Raw genomic sequence first — 15,887 nt, 5'->3', positions numbered from 1 at the left:
CAATGCCAAGGAATCCCTCGTAGAACTGAAGATTCATGAGACTTTAAGAACAATCATTTAAGAGGAAACACGATCTTTCAAAGAAAATGGCAATTCTTCAGTATCTGGAGTTCAGCAGGGGGGTCCTTAACCAATAATCTACAGATAAAAATGTCACCTTAAGTGATTAGCTGGGAAGACTTCCTGCCAGTTCAGCAACTCACCTAGAAGACAGAGGCACAGAGAAGGTACCAGATCCAGTACCTCTGAGTGTCACAGGCTCAGGCACAGATGGTTAACACTATAGCATTCCTTGCGTGCCCTCTGTTGACTCACAGCCATACTCAACTAGATCTGTTCCCATAAGCCATCCTCCCTCCTTCTTGCCCCCTGAGCTTCTTAATACTTAGGGGCCATAGCTTTCATTTCCCCCATCCTCAGCCACCTTGCAACACAGTGGGTCCTCACTTAATGTCATTCCTATGTTCCTGTAAACTGTGACCTTAAACAAAATAGCTTATGTATGCTTAACTCCTGTTTATATCAATTAGTCTATAATAAATTTGGTTTGGTTAAAAAATATGTCATTTCACTTAGAGTCACAGTGTCGAAGAACCCACTGATGACACTGTGAAGACTTACCATATTTAGTCAAAGATAGTATGAAATGAGGATGACTTCCAGGCACACTCCAAAGAGGTGGCTCCTAAATGATCCAAAGGTGACCTGCACATTTTGCATTCCTTTTCAAATTTACAGCTAGAAAATACTAATGCCCAGACCCTACCCCAAACCAATTAAGTCAGAATCCCTGAGGATGCCCCAGTCACTGGTCTATTAAAAGCTCCTCAGGAAATTCCAAGGTTCAACCATTGTTGAGAACTATTGAGAGAGAGGTTCAAGTTCAGATGCAGTGAGGCTTGGAGGGTGAAGAGGCACCTGTCACAGCTGCACCCAAAAGAGGTAGGAGTCACCTGGCCTAAGGAGAATGAAGAAAATGGAAGAGGAAAAGTCATTCAGTCATCCTCTAAGCTCAATCCAAACCACTGCAAGCAGCTAAGTGTTTCTTTAGTTAAGCTTTCCCTGTCCTCAAAAAAATTAAAATAGCACTTTACAGATGCCTCTATTGGTATCTGCAGTCTCTTCAAAGATCAAACAGTACAGCACAAGACAAATAGTAAGGATAAAAAAATTATCCCCAAATTTCTTCTAAAAACTTTACTTGGGACACAATAGAGCAATTGTAAATGAGGAAGAAAAATGCAAACTGGCCATGCTGGCCATTGAAAGTGGACTGGGTTAAAGAAATGTGGTACACACACACAATGGAATTTTATGCAGCCATAAAGAACAAAATTATGAACTTAACAACTTGGATGGATTTAGAGTCTGCAATACTCAGTGATCTAACACAGAAACAAAGAACTGAGTACCACACGTTCTCACTCATAAGTGGACCCTGAACAAACAACGATCATAATATAAGAAAGGGATTGGCAATAGTGGGAAACTGCTGGGGGGGGGTTTAGTACACTTCATCAATAAGGGTACCTTATCTCAAACCAGGTGAAGTGGGGATCAAAGTGAGGCCCAAATTTTACCTGAACAATGATCATTTGTATACCTAACTCTGAATTGTACCCAACTTTAAAATAAAGAAAAAGTAAAGAAAAACGCAAACTGACAGCATCAGAAAGGGTTCAGGAAGTTGCTAACAGAGATCTGTCTACCCAACACAGCAAAAACTCAAAAATATATAAGGACAACTAATATTTGAGAACTCTCACTTATTTATTTTCACAGAATGCATGTAGTAGTTATGAACCTTGAGGTAAACACCAGAATTTACTTACATTTTTTAAAAATTCAGAGGACCAGGCTCTACTCCCAGCGTAAGCCCAGAGACCGGTGTGGTGTTAGAATGATGGTTCCCTAAGATGTCCACATGAGAATCCCCAAAACCTGCAAATGCTACTGCTTCCCATGATGAGAGCATCTTTGCAGATGTGACTAAGTTAAGGGCCTTGAGAAGGGGAGATTACCTTGAATCCTTAGGGTGGGGCTAATATAATCACAAGGACCCTAATAAAGGGAGACAGAGGAGTGGGAGGGAAAAGGCAATGAGACAACAGATGCAGAGGTGGGAGGCAAGGAAGGGGCCATGAGTCAAGTAGTACAGATGGCCTCTAGAACCAGAAAGAGCAAGAAAATGGATTCTTCCTGAAAGCCTCCATAAGGAATACCACCCTGCTTATGCCTTGGTTTCAGCCCAGCAGGTCCCATCTTAGACTTCTTCTGACTTCCACAACTATAAGGCAATACATTTATACTGTTTTGGGCCACTAAGTCTGTGGTAATTTGTTATAGCAGAAATAAGCAACTAATATACCATACTCCTTAAGGGTTCCAGGGAGGATCCTGATGCATCTGCACTGATTGGCATTTGGGCCGGAGCATCAGACTAGAACCCACAATGAACTTCAGAGAAGAAAACATAACAAAAAGAAATACATGATGAAATATTATGCAGCCATAAAGAAGGATAGATTTATGAACTTCATAGCAAGTTGGACGGACTGAGTCTATAACACCGAGTAACCTATCACAAAAACAAAGAACTGAATCTCACATGTTCTCACTCATAAGTGGACCTTGAACAATTATTGTAATACTATAAGAAAGGGATTGGTGGCTGGGCTTGGTGGCTCAGCCTGTAATCCCACACTTTGGAAGGCCGAGGTGAGTGAATTGCCTGAGCCTGCGGGTTCGAGACCCGCCTGGGCAACTTGGCGAGACCTCATCTCTACAATAAATCAAAAACATTAGCTGGGCATGGTAGCACATGCCTATAGTTCCAGCTACCTGGAAGGCTGAGGCAGAAGGATCCCCGGAACCCAGCAAGTTGAGGCTGTGGTGGCCGGGAGTGGCCACTGCAGTCTGGGCGACCGGGTGAGACTCCGACTCAAAAAAAAAAGAAAGGGATTGGCAGTGGGAAACTACCAGGGGAAGGGGGAGCACACCTCATCAACAAGGGTACCCACATAATGAACATCTGTATACCTAACCCTGAATTGTAACCCATATCTTTAAAATAAAAAATTAAGAAAAAATAAAATAAAAAAAAAATTTAAAAAAAGAACCACTGAACTTTAAAATGTACATTCCATGTGACCCAGCAAATCCACCTCCTGGAATCTATTCTGAAGAAGTTCTTATACAGGTATCAAACGTGTGTTCAAAGATGTCTACTGTAGTTGTAGCATAACAACCAAAAAGTATCCTATGGTATAAGAAATAGTTACAGTATCCACAGAGTTCACATTCACACCCCATGAATACTGTATTTCTATCTGTCTTTGGTTGTAGTTGTGGAACCTGCAGATATGGACTGATGACTGTATTTTTAAAAATCTGCATAAATCGAGGCTGCGGTGGCCGTGTGCATGCCACTACACTCCAGCCTGGGTGACAAGAGTAAGACTTCAACTCAAAAAAAAAAAAAAAAAAATCTGCATAAAAGCACACCAGCTTTAAAACCTGCACTGTTTTAAGGTCAACTGTATTTATATAAAATAATTTTACATACACACATATACATATCTGAAAGAATATAGTAAAAATGTATAATTGTGGGAATTGGGTGGCTAAAGACTAGGACTGAGAAAAAGACCTATTTTGTCACTGCCTACCTTTTACCAGATTATCTATTCAAAAAAATAAATTTAAGCAGCTACAATACAGAAATAGGGGAAAATCAAGAAAACAGAGAGGACCTAATAAAGTATTCAAAAATCTAGTTCCTTTGATTTTTCAACTCAACATCTTGGCCTCTTCCAAAATATTGAGTATAAATTTCAAAAGCATTTATTCTTCCAGTACTGTGAACAAAAGTCAGCTAAGGTTAAGTTTAGTAGTAAGAAAGGTAGACACTATTCTCTGCCTTAATGTTTCAAAAGTGCATTGAGGTCTCCTGCAATATTTCTCTTAGCACACTCCTAGAGAGGAACATGAGAGAGGAGATTAAAAATATTACCTGTGATCCTGGACCCTCTAGGGTTCTAAACTGTTTTGCCCTCCCCTACTATACAGTTCTTAAAGAAAAAAAAATCCACTCCAGGATGATAATTTTATATAAATATGTTATCAGTAATAAAATATAGCATGGATATAGTTACTGCAAACTCAACAGTCATTCAACATCAGCATAAAACGCCCTGTAGTTGGTAAACGTATTAATTCTATAGGAAGAACACTAATGAAACCAGAAGCCACGTACGCTGTAACTGAGCCGCTCTCAGTTGCTTCTTCAGCCGCTCCACTTCATTCTTTAAAAACCTGATGTGACGCATCATGTTTTCTGGAGAATCAATCTCCATGGAGATATCTCTAGGTGATGGGGGAGCAGAGACAGGCTGATCTAATTTCTCCTGCAGTATCCTTCATTGAAAAGAAAAATGCCAGTGATTAAAAACAGTCGGTCTTTAAAAGACAAAACAACACACTAAACTGGCAGGTTTGTTTTGAAAGCAAGATTTTGTTCATCGACAGAATTTGCAGGGTTGCTTAACTCCTCTGTCCATTTTATACCAACTTCTGTTTGTCCTTACTTGCTATCTCAGGTCAAATGGCAGAAGGATCTGATCTTCTTTTCTTTGAGATGACCACAGGTAATTATGCAATATTGAAAGTCTCTGTTTAACATTTGGTTTTGATTATGAGGCCTGGAATGCAGTATCCACTCAGAATTACCTGCCGACTAAATGTTCAACATGTTGGGCTTAGGGTATGAAAATGCCAAAGGAATTCCACTCTCCCTCCACTTTTGGTTTAAACTTACGAACTACTACGAATCTCCTTGGATGGTGAAGTCACATAAAGAGATTCAGCTTCCAAATATCTCTCCTGCAAGACCAATCCCGAGAGGGCACGTCAAACTAGACTGAGGGCCCTTTGTGTTTGGCCATAGAAAGTTAAAAAGTTGAAAACAGAATCAAAATAATTGGGTAAATTATGGTGGTTCCACCTTCTTCACAAATTATTGTTAGGTTAAAAAGATATAAAATGCTGACATTCAACAGCTTTTGTCCTACAAAATAGCAATTTCATATTCCTCAACCCAATAATTTGGTCCTAATATATGTAAAACCTCCAACTGCCTTCTGCAAAGGAAGATTGACTGGCAACAGATCTCCACCTCCCTTTCCATAAGCTCCTGGGGTTTTGGGTTTATTTTTAACGCTGTACCTTTGAGTTTGCCCAAGTTCAAACTGTGAATTACCTCTAGGTCTACCCTTGCTGAGAACACTAGTATGTTAAATATTGTAACAGTTTCTACATTTGTTACATAAAATAACTTTTTATAATTCAATTTATTAGCACTGCTACAATAATGCAAAACATAATGGTTCTTTTATAGCTTAAATATTTCCTGTAGCTATAACTCTAATTTTCATTTCTCTTAAAGCTATGTGGCATATCTATATTTTGCAAATCTTGAGATGAAAGCTAAATAATTTATGAATATACATCCAAACCAAACACTGAAGGCAGAAGGACTTTGGGTAGCAAACAAAAGATCCTGATGAAGCAAATGAATGACCTTTATACAACCATATGTACATCCCACTTATAGAACCTGCCATCCTTACAAGCCCTGTCCTACCCACATCCAACATACACAGTGGTTGAGAATAAGGACCTAACACTATCTTGCACAAAAAAGTTCAAGGAAGATTTTGCTGTTGAGTGACATTCTATATCCATATATATGCTTTTAGCACAAAGAATCCTATCCTTAAGCAGGTAAGATATTTCTTTTAAAACAGTAAGTTTTAAAACAAATAGTAATTTTTCTACTAAAATCTCAGCCTTCCTAATGAAGTCAATTCTAGAGATACACAATTAACAGTACATAGAATAGTATATGTTACTACCACCATGCATGCTGTCTTTTCAACCAATGGGCAATTCTCCTTTTCAATGGTTGAATCAACAAATTACTTTTGATTCCACTGCTACAAAGATGTCAATATATTTCATATTTCCTTAGTGGGTCACAGAGGCAAGTTCCTCACTGATCAAAGACCCCTTGTGCATACAGTAAGGAACCAATAATGCATATAAAATGTAGTCTTTTTACAGCAACTAAGTACTTTAGAAAGTCAAAGTACTGGGGAAGCCAGTTCAATAAGCTGAAAAGTTGAAATTGCAACTATCCTTGAAAGGAATTTAAATGTGAACAATAGCATCGTGACCAATTTCGTCACAGCCTTGTAGTATCAAATGAAAAGAAACTCTTCTCGAACAATATCAGAGAATAAAGAGGTAACCAGCATGGGAACAGTTCAGAAGGCTTGCAACATTTGTTTTTCCTTTGGCAAATTAAAATAATGTACATCACCTAAGTAATTAAAATGTCCCATTGTTATCCCTCAGTCACATCCAGAACAGTACTCTAGACACACATACACACACACACACACACACACACACACACACACCCATATTAAGCAGTAAGACTAAACAAACCGCTTTTCGGCTTCAAGTTTATCCATTCTTTTCCAGAGACGATTAACTAGTGCTTCTTGTTCTTGTTCCAATGTATTTTCAAGGTCAATCTTCTCCCGTCGCAACTAAAGGAAGGAAAAATGCTTTACTGAGATGATTGGCCCCTTAAACTTTACTAATTACATTGAACAATCGGGACCCCTTACTTGGAGAAAACTGCACAGACGCGGCCAATTTTCTGGCACAGACACGTTAAGTACATCTAGTTCTTAAACTTTTATTGAAAAAACTGGGACAGATTCATTCTTGGATGCTAATGCTTAATTGTTGTCTAGCGTTACATTTCTGGTTTCAACGTTTATTCAACATGGAAAGCCTTGACCTCCTTGGGTTTTGGAGGAGCTCTGTTTACTAATCATACCAGCACTTTTCTGGACTTGTCCCTTAGTCCTGCATATAGTTCAAAAGTAAACCAGAAAGGTTATGTTACTATTTATAAATAACTTTAAAAATCCCCCACCCTATATACGGGCTAATGGAAGTAAATGAACACATACTAAGATATAAAAACAGCACGCATAAAAATGAAAAATACCAAATTCACAATACAGATTACCTCTGAGGATTTAAGAAAAAAGATAAATTTGATTTGGGGGAGGGTATGAGATTAGGGTGGAAACCCCAAACTGTTTTATTTCAGTTTGGAAAATTCATTTAATGAATCAATATTGAAAAATACATAATAAATATTGAGAACAATGCCAAATGCTGGATAATAGGAATATAGTAATGAACCAGTGTCAGAAATTTCTGTCCTCATAGAACTTCTTTTTAGTGGGGGTCAAGACAGTAAATGAAACAAGTAAATTATATATTTGTGCAAGAACGTGAAACAGATATGGTAAGAGGGAGCGAGTGTAATGATAAATAGCTTTCATAGCAACAAGTAGAGGTAATACTGTCATATCATTTTCTGTACTTGTCTGCATGTTTGAGATACTACATAATTTTAAAAGGAAAACAAAATTAAGACAGAAAGCTTATGTTACTACCACCATGCTATCTTTTCAACCAATGGGCAATTCTCCTTTTCTATGGTTGAATAAACAAATTACTTTTGATTCCATAACTACAAAGATGTCAACAGATTTCACATTTCCTTAGCGAGTCACAAAGGCAGGTACTTCACTGATCAAAGGTCCCTTGTATAAACAGTAAGAAACTAATAATGCATATAAAATGTAGCCTTTTACAGCAATTAAAGCATCCAACAGCTGAAAACAATATTCAAAGTTTGGTTTTATTTCTACACTCAAAAGAAGTCCTCCTTTTGGAAACTGCTCTCATAGTAGCTTAGTTTTAAGAAGCACAAATTTCAACCCCTAGAAATGCTTAGTATGGCCAACCCCAACAGGGTCCTGAAAAAGCTCAGAGAGGGCAAAAGACTTGCCCATATTCATACAAGGAAACAAGATAGCCCTAGGAAAACAAGCAGCTACTTGACAATCAAGACCTGGGAGCAAATGATATAAGGGTAATAAAATAATCATGTCTAAGTTTAGAGGGAAAAAAGATGTCTCAAACAAATGGGGAAAATGCTCTCATGAGATAGCAGAGTTCTAGGCATTTCCCTTCTCCTCTTAATAGCACAGAAATAGCTGTAGAACAGCTGGTCATTTGAATAAAGTATTTCTGATAACTAGATACATATGCAAACCAGCAGACAATATATTAGGAAGGAAAATTACACTTCTCTTTTATGAACACAATCCTTGAATCAAATGCCTGGGTTCAAATCCCAGCTCCAACACTTGCTAGTTAAAAAATATTGAGAAAATTGCAAGATACAATTTCATCATTTGTAAAATAAGGGATGAAAATAATGTCTGAGCTGGGCTCGGTGGCTCAGCCTGTAATCCCAGCGCTTTGGGAGCCCAAGGTGAATGGACTGCCTGAGCCCACAGGTTCGAGACCAGCCCGGGCAACCTGGCAAGACCTTGTCTCTACAATAAATCAAAAATTAGCTGGGCATGGTAGCGCGTGCCTGTAGTTCCAGCTACTTGGAAGGCTGAGGCAGAAGGATTGCCAGAGTCCAGCAGGTCGAGGCTGTGGTAGCTGTGAGCATGCCCAGTTTGGGCGACAGAGTGAGACTCTTAACACAAAAAAAATAAAATAAAATAATCTGTTTCACTGGGTTATTGAGAACACCAAATGTATAAACCCATGCAAATCATCCATAACTGAATGACACTTAGAAAGCACTCAATACTTGTTGGCGATGACAATCACCATCTCTAGATATCCGTTCTACTTCTATTCTAGTCCTCCAGAGTTTAAGCTTCATAAAACTTATATCCTTGTGTGTTTCTCCATTGGTACATTTTCAGTATCTAGAATAATGTCTGAGACCTTACAGGCTACCAATAAATATTAAAGAGTGCATTCTTTTTCTTTTCTTTTCTTTTTTTTTTTGATTTGAGGTCTCACTCTATCAACCAGGCTGGTATGCAGTGGCACAATCACAGCTCACCACAGCCTTAACCTTCTGGGTCAAGATAATCCTTCTGCCTTGTCCTCCTGAGTAGCTGGGACTCCAGGCATTGGACAGCTTATTCGACAAGAGTATGAGCCATGATCATCAATCACATAGTAAACTGAAAATAGTGCTTCAAAATATTTTTTGTGTGGTGGAATGTAACTCTGAAGTCAAGGACAAAAGAAAGGAGGGAGCAAGGAGTCCAAATAAGTCAGAAACATTTTGTGCTGTGAAGTTGGGAGTGGACTGATGTACAACTGTTTCTCAGAATGTTGGGCAGTTCCTGCTTGCAGCAAGGAGGAGAAACTCTAGAACACCTCACAGGACTCCTATTAGACTTTGTGATTCTCTGTGCTTATCACATGTTTGGCTAAGCTTTGAAGTACAATCCACAGTCATTTCTTTAAAGAAACAAAGTCCCAAGGCCCTTAAGGATCCTGTTTCACTGTTTAAAGAAAAGCTAAAAGCATTATAAGAGGTAGTTGGTAAGCAGAAAAAAAATTCAACCAGGCATCATTTTGTAGTGTGATGTCTAGTAGAAAAACTCATGCCCAATTACTTTGAGTAATCATGCATAATACTAATTAAGAACACTGAAAAACAAAATCAAGACAAAGCTGTCTTTACCCATGTGGAACTTATTAGGCATGTGACTTTGAGCAGGTCACTCACCTGCTGTGAGCCTTGGCATCTCCACCTATAAAATGAAAAAGTTGGTCTGGATAACTCCTAAGTTTCCTTTCTGGTCTATCTATTCTAACACTCTGCCCAATCTTAAAATGACAGCTGCTTCAGTCTGCTAGTTCAGTCAGATTTTTAGGACTAGAAGTAGCAAGGCAGATAATCTAAATCCACCCTTTCCATTTAGAGCTGAAGAAACCAGTAGCCTGGGAGATGATGTGACTCAGGAAAAAGCATACCACCAAGATAAGAATGCATATCAATCACCATGGCAGCCAAAATTGCTGGCTTCCATCCAACCAGCAAGTACACAGGATCTTGAGGGAAACGTGGATTTAGGGAAAACTATGCTGTGTTCTGTGATCCTATCTCCTTTGCCAACAATACTTGACAGTAGCAGAGTGGAGGGTGGTTGATGGCAGGGAAATAAGGGTCCCTTGGTAAGTCTATGAGAGTATTTGGAAACAGATGAGTATAGGAAAGTGTGGGTTGAAAATATATGTGGATTTCAGCTTGTCCTTGGTACCTGTTGGTAGAGTCACCAGCTATCAATCTACTGCCACCTCAGCGAACTAGGCTCCCTGGGTGTGAAACTTGGGTTTGCTGTCCCAGTTTGCTTTACTATTCCCACAAAGCAGGCAACACAGGATGCCTCAGCTCAGCAGATCCTTGAGTGTTCAACATCATTTCATTGTAACATGGAGGGGGAGAGGACATCAATTCTCAGCAGGGCTACTCTCTTTGTGGACTTTGCATCTTCTCCCCATGTCTGCGTGGGTTTTCTCCCAGTTCTCCAATTTTCTCTCACATTCCCAAGATGTGCATGTTAGGTAAACCAGCGGTGTCTACATGGTCTCAGTCTGAGTGAGCATGGGTGTGTGATCCCTGGATAGGATGGCATCCTATCCAGGGTTGGGTCCCACTTTGTGGTCTTAATAGGGTCCAGCCACCCTCAACCCTAAACTGGAATAAGCAGGTTAGAAAATGAATAAATACAAATTATTGTAAAGATTCATAGTAAAGATTGGGCAGAGTGACAGAATAGGTAGGCCAGAAAGGAATATATGATAATCATACAAATGCATGAAAAGAAATGATGTGTTTACAACCAAAATAAAAGAAAATAAATGATGTGGATGAAAGTGCTCAGCGAGCCTGCTATATTTGGTACTGCTTGCTTTTAACTGTTGGTGGTAGGAGGCGCTCCTTATAATTTTCACTTCACAAACATTTCTTTCTTTCTTTTTTTTTTGAGTCAGAGTCTCACCCTGTCACCCAGACTGGAGTGCAGTGGCCGCTCCCGGCCACTGCAGCCTCGACCTGCTGGGCTCCAGCGATCCTTCCGCCTCAGCCTTCCAAGTAGCTGGAACTACAGGTGCGCGCTACCACACCTGGCTAATTTTTGATTTATTGTAGAGATGAGGTCTCACCAAGTTGCCGAGGTGGGTCTCGAACCCGCTGGCTCAGGCAATCCACTCACCTCAGCCTCCCAAAGCGCGGGATTACAGGCTGAGCCACCGAGCCCGGCTAACATTTATTTCTTGATTTAAACCCATCACCACGCCAACTGTCATCACTCACTGATTCACCAAAATTAGGTAATTATCTTGTTTTTATTCATTCACCAAAATTAGATAATTATCTTGTTTTTATTCATCTGTCTTAAATGTATGCATAGCTCACATTTATTTCAATGTTTAATATTACAAGTATTTTGGGTCTCTATTTAGAAGTTTGGTGATTTTTTTTTAATAACCAGAAATATGTCATAGGAACTTAACTCTTGTATATATCAATTGTCCTCCGTAAAATTAATTTTGCTATGTCATTTCATTTAAAGTCAAAGTTTCCAAGAACCTATCAATGACACCAAGTAAGGACTTGCTGTATTTCATTACCTAAGCTGGCAGAGTTATAAGAATCCATATTATCTTTAATCTTACAAAGAACAGTGTCTCTTGTTTTTTTTTTCAGTTTTTAAAATTGAGATCTCAATTTAAAAAACTGCTGAGAAACTCTAGCTGACTTTAAATAGCAGAGAAATTAAAGGAAATCATATTAACTCATTTATTTCCCTTTAAGTTCTTTATCAGTTTCCCCACCATCATTTTCTGCCCACCTAATTCGACATCTTAGATATTTTGAGCCAAAGTATACACATCAGTTCTGTCAATTCAGACAGCAGATTTTTCAGTGCTTATGCTATTCTGGTCATTGCATAATCTCATAGTATACGTTAAGTTTCCAGGATAATAAGTTGGAAATTCTTGTTTGAGATGGAAACATGAGATGGTGTACACCAGTAATAATCTCCCCCATCTCCTAATAGTATCTGATCACTTTTGGAAAAATTTGATATTCATGCAAAAAGTACCCACTCATCCACTGCCAAACATCTAATTCTCAGGCTAACCCAAGCCCCTTCTGACTGTGATTATTCTACAAGCATCCAGCACCAAAAGACAGAACTGATTTGTAGAATATTCATTTGAAAAGATGCCTCATAATTAAGTCAGTTCAATAGACTGCCAAATGCTGTATTCCCTCCCTCAGTAGCTCTACTTCTCATTGCAAGTTTTCAGACCATGAGTTCTTATTATGTCCCCAAATAAAGTTAGAACTTCTTCATTGAATAAACTTAATGTATAAAAGCACAGCTGGCTCTTTGAATTTATAGTGGTCCTACATGTGTCTTCTCAGCAGGCAGATCCTGACCCCCACCAAAGCAGCAGAAAAAGTAGGGGGCAGTCAAGAGATGGCTTTCAACCGCTAACATGTGTGTTTCACACTGTAGCATTTTCCCATTTAAAGAGGACTATATACTGTGGTGGGAGTAAGAAATGACTGTCAAAAAAGCCAGATGAGAACTCAACTGTGAACATGCTCTGCTATAGGACTTTGAGAGCTTTCAGTGGAACTTTTCAAGTTACTTTGAAAGGTTTTAGTCTAACTACCATAGTCTCATCATTACTATAAGAATATGTATTTTGAACCCCAACACTTGACTTAATACACAAATTTGGAAAGCAGTCCCTTACAAGTAAGACATTTACTAATCCAGGCATGATAAAGAGAAGAAAAGCCCATAACATAAAGGCTATCAAACAGAACACAAAGTTTGTCACAGCATATATTAAAATGATGATTTTATAAGAAGTGTGCCTAATGTTTAAAAAAAGAGCAGAATATGCTCTGACCTACATTAGCCAAACTCTTAGTTGGCCAGACATTTTTTTTAATGAGAAAGAGGCAAATCCTAAAAAAAACAAGTGTGTGTCAGAGATTAACACAACAACCTTCCCCTCAAGCCTTCTAGGTTAGGTTATATCTGAAGGCCATTAATAGCTCAGCACAATCTCTTATCATTTTATTAAGTAATATCGTAGATATTCAAGTGCTCAAAGTGTTAACCTGGTAGCACATCAGACTCACCTGGGAAAATAAAATCACAATATTAAAAAAATGACTAAACCAAAGTCATAGAAAATGGACACAGTCTTGGTTCTTGTTTCTACTACAAGAGCAGAGACAAAGTCATTCCATCCTATTTTTCCATATATCCGAGTTAACCCAGATTTTGCCTATACATTGGAAAGTAGTGACTAATAGGGTTCACAAGGTAGTTATTAAAATATATCATGTGCAACTAACATGAAAATAGCTGAAACAACAGAGACTAGTAGGTAAAGCAACAGAGACTAGTAAGGTAAAACTTCAACAATGCCTGGGTTGGCATTTACTTAGGTAATCAGTGGAATTTTGCTCAGCCTTGGCAATTCTCCACTGATCCTTGCCTTTAAAATATTAGTTTGAAGAAATCAAGCACGCAATTTGTGTTACAGATGAATTCAAACAGGTGTTCATAGACCATATAACCCCTCAAGGTGTCTATTTGATTAATTAAGCTACGACTGCCTTCAGAATTAAGAACAAGTTCTAGGTCATCACTACAGCTTGTACAATGCTGAGCACAGAGAGGGCCGATGGAAGTTTGCCAGTGAGGAGCAAGAAAACAGAGGAGGAAGGATGGTAATTTTTAGGTCAAGGAGGTCAAAATTACAATTGAAAAGAAGTATGTCTGCATACATCAGACAAGAAAAATATGCAAGCAAAAAAATAAATAAATAAAATAAAATAAACTATACAGCAACATGTGCCTTCGGTGAAAGTGATGCTGTTGATAATTTATCTTCCTACCTTTTCCTGCCCTGCTCAGTTTCTTAATGAACATCTACTATTTTTATAATAAAACTTAGACATCTCATCTTAAAAAACTTAGCTTCCTAATATAATTGAAGTAACAGTAAATCCCAAAATAGTAATCCATTAATAAGGTATTAGTTTGCATATATAAAATACAGGATAGGTCAATAACCCTCTGAAGGATAAATTATAGTGAAGACTCAGCTATTTGGAAGACCGAGTTTTCCAGAAAGCCCACAGTTAACCTTCTCTGCTATAGTTTATCTCTTTTTTTCTTCATGAAAATCATGTTCCTATAAAAATTAGATTTGTTATTTAAAATTGATATATAACTTTGGAACAATATTAATATGCCATCATTATTAATATATGAAAATGACACTATTTTGTAGCTTACCAGTTCAATAAATTTTGTCTTTCAATAATGTTAAGAAATGAGGAACTTTTTAACAACATAGATACACTTTTAATTACTCAGATTAATATGGCTTCTGGAGTTAATGTTTTCAACATTTTGACATTATCTATAGTATTATACAAATTTGCATTCTGGGTTCATTACTCTAAGGGATTCTTTTACCAAATAATGACCATTGTTGGAAAGCAACTTTGAAAATATCAAGCATACATTCTTTTGTTACATCAAGAGTTCAGTAGAGAAATCCTTGGGAAAGAAATAACATCTACAACTGTTGCAAATATACAGATCAGTGGCTACTATAATTTTATTATTTAAAATAAGCTTAAGAAAATAACATTAGGGCATCTTCTCTTGATGTGCTTTATCCAAGATGGAAGTTTCCTTGGGAAAATGAATCGCTTATTTCTTGTCATTGTCACATTTCATCCCACTTCCTTACATAGAGATGTTGAATTTACTTAGCCCTTCATTCATGTGCTATGTGTGTTCAGCTAAGGAGAACACCTAAGTCATCAACCAAATTCATGTTCTGATCATAAAGAAACAGGCTTCATGCATTCCAAAATTACAACACTAGAAAGTCTCAATATAATATCTCTAGATTTGACTGCCTTACTGCAGCATGCCAATGCCCTCCAATGGAACAGGCAAGGTCTCTGTCCCTCAGGTGTGACCAGAAAATGTACACTCTTGGATTATGAAGAGGTGGCTCTCCTTTTACACAGGAAATACATTTTGGACTTTTTCCCTCCCATCATGTAACATCATCTGTGTAACTGATCTACATGAAAGATGTCATCTGATGCTTCAAAATAAAGTCTTATACAACATGGCAGGTTTTTCTATTTAACTGAAATGGAGTTTAGGAAAGGAATTCTGTGGGGTTTTTTTTTCTTCCTTTTTTATACCCTTCAGAGAGGCGTGTCTGTACCCTGACAGAGCTCAGAGTCCACTTTCACAGGTCTGAAGTTGGGCCTCTTAGTGGACTTCATTACTTCCCAGCAACTCTTGGACTGCAAAACATATCATTGATTGAACAGGGAGCCTGCTGAAGTTTCTTTTTGGGTATGTTGTATTGACGTAGACTTCCAAAACACAAAATTCCACTTATTTTTCTGCTCTGATCTGAGGTTTCTTTTCCACCTCTCCTGAATAAGCAGTAGTGGCTGTACCCAAGCTTCTCAAGTGACCAGAATATTCTAGAGGATTTGCAACAATTTAATGCCTGCCAAGCTGACTTCAGGGTTTACATGACATGTCTGCCTGTGCTCCAGTGCAGCTTATCCAATGTACAGGCACAGGTTATGATGTTTTATTTTATAAAAAGCAGGGCAGAAAATTATGTATACACTAAAAAAGAAGGCAGAAGAGAAAGAAGAGAAAGAGGGGAAGATGAAGAAGAAAAAGCATCAGTAGCTGTCGTTCTGGGGGGATTGTCATCTAGGTAATGTTTGTCCTACTTTTTTTTACTTATTCACCACCTTTTCTGAAAGAACAATGAATTACTTGCATAATATAAATGTTTGATTTAAAAGACTTCTATAATCTGATATTCATATT

The 15,887-nt window shown here is 38.1% G+C and overlaps 1 protein-coding gene across 1 annotated transcript in view; it reads right to left on the bottom strand.

Moving 5' to 3' along the window:
- Positions 1–15,887, bottom strand: part of CCDC6 (coiled-coil domain containing 6) — a 112,719-nt gene that overhangs the window by 17,279 nt on the left and 79,553 nt on the right. The window contains exons 4-5 of the mRNA XM_008059130.2: positions 6,508–6,611; positions 4,256–4,416 (exon numbers count right to left, since the gene is read on the bottom strand). Of these exons, the coding sequence (XP_008057321.1) occupies positions 4,256–4,416; positions 6,508–6,611 (265 nt within the window). The remainder of the gene's footprint in view (positions 1–4,255; positions 4,417–6,507; positions 6,612–15,887) is intronic.

The sequence above is a fragment of the Carlito syrichta genome, unplaced genomic scaffold, assembly GCF_000164805.1.
Source record: "Carlito syrichta isolate Samal-C Ts95f unplaced genomic scaffold, Tarsius_syrichta-2.0.1 Scaffold303726, whole genome shotgun sequence".
NCBI classification, from domain to species: Eukaryota; Metazoa; Chordata; class Mammalia; order Primates; family Tarsiidae; genus Carlito; species Carlito syrichta.
The sequence above is the reverse complement of the archived record's forward strand: the minus strand, read 5'-3'. Positions and strand labels throughout refer to the sequence as shown.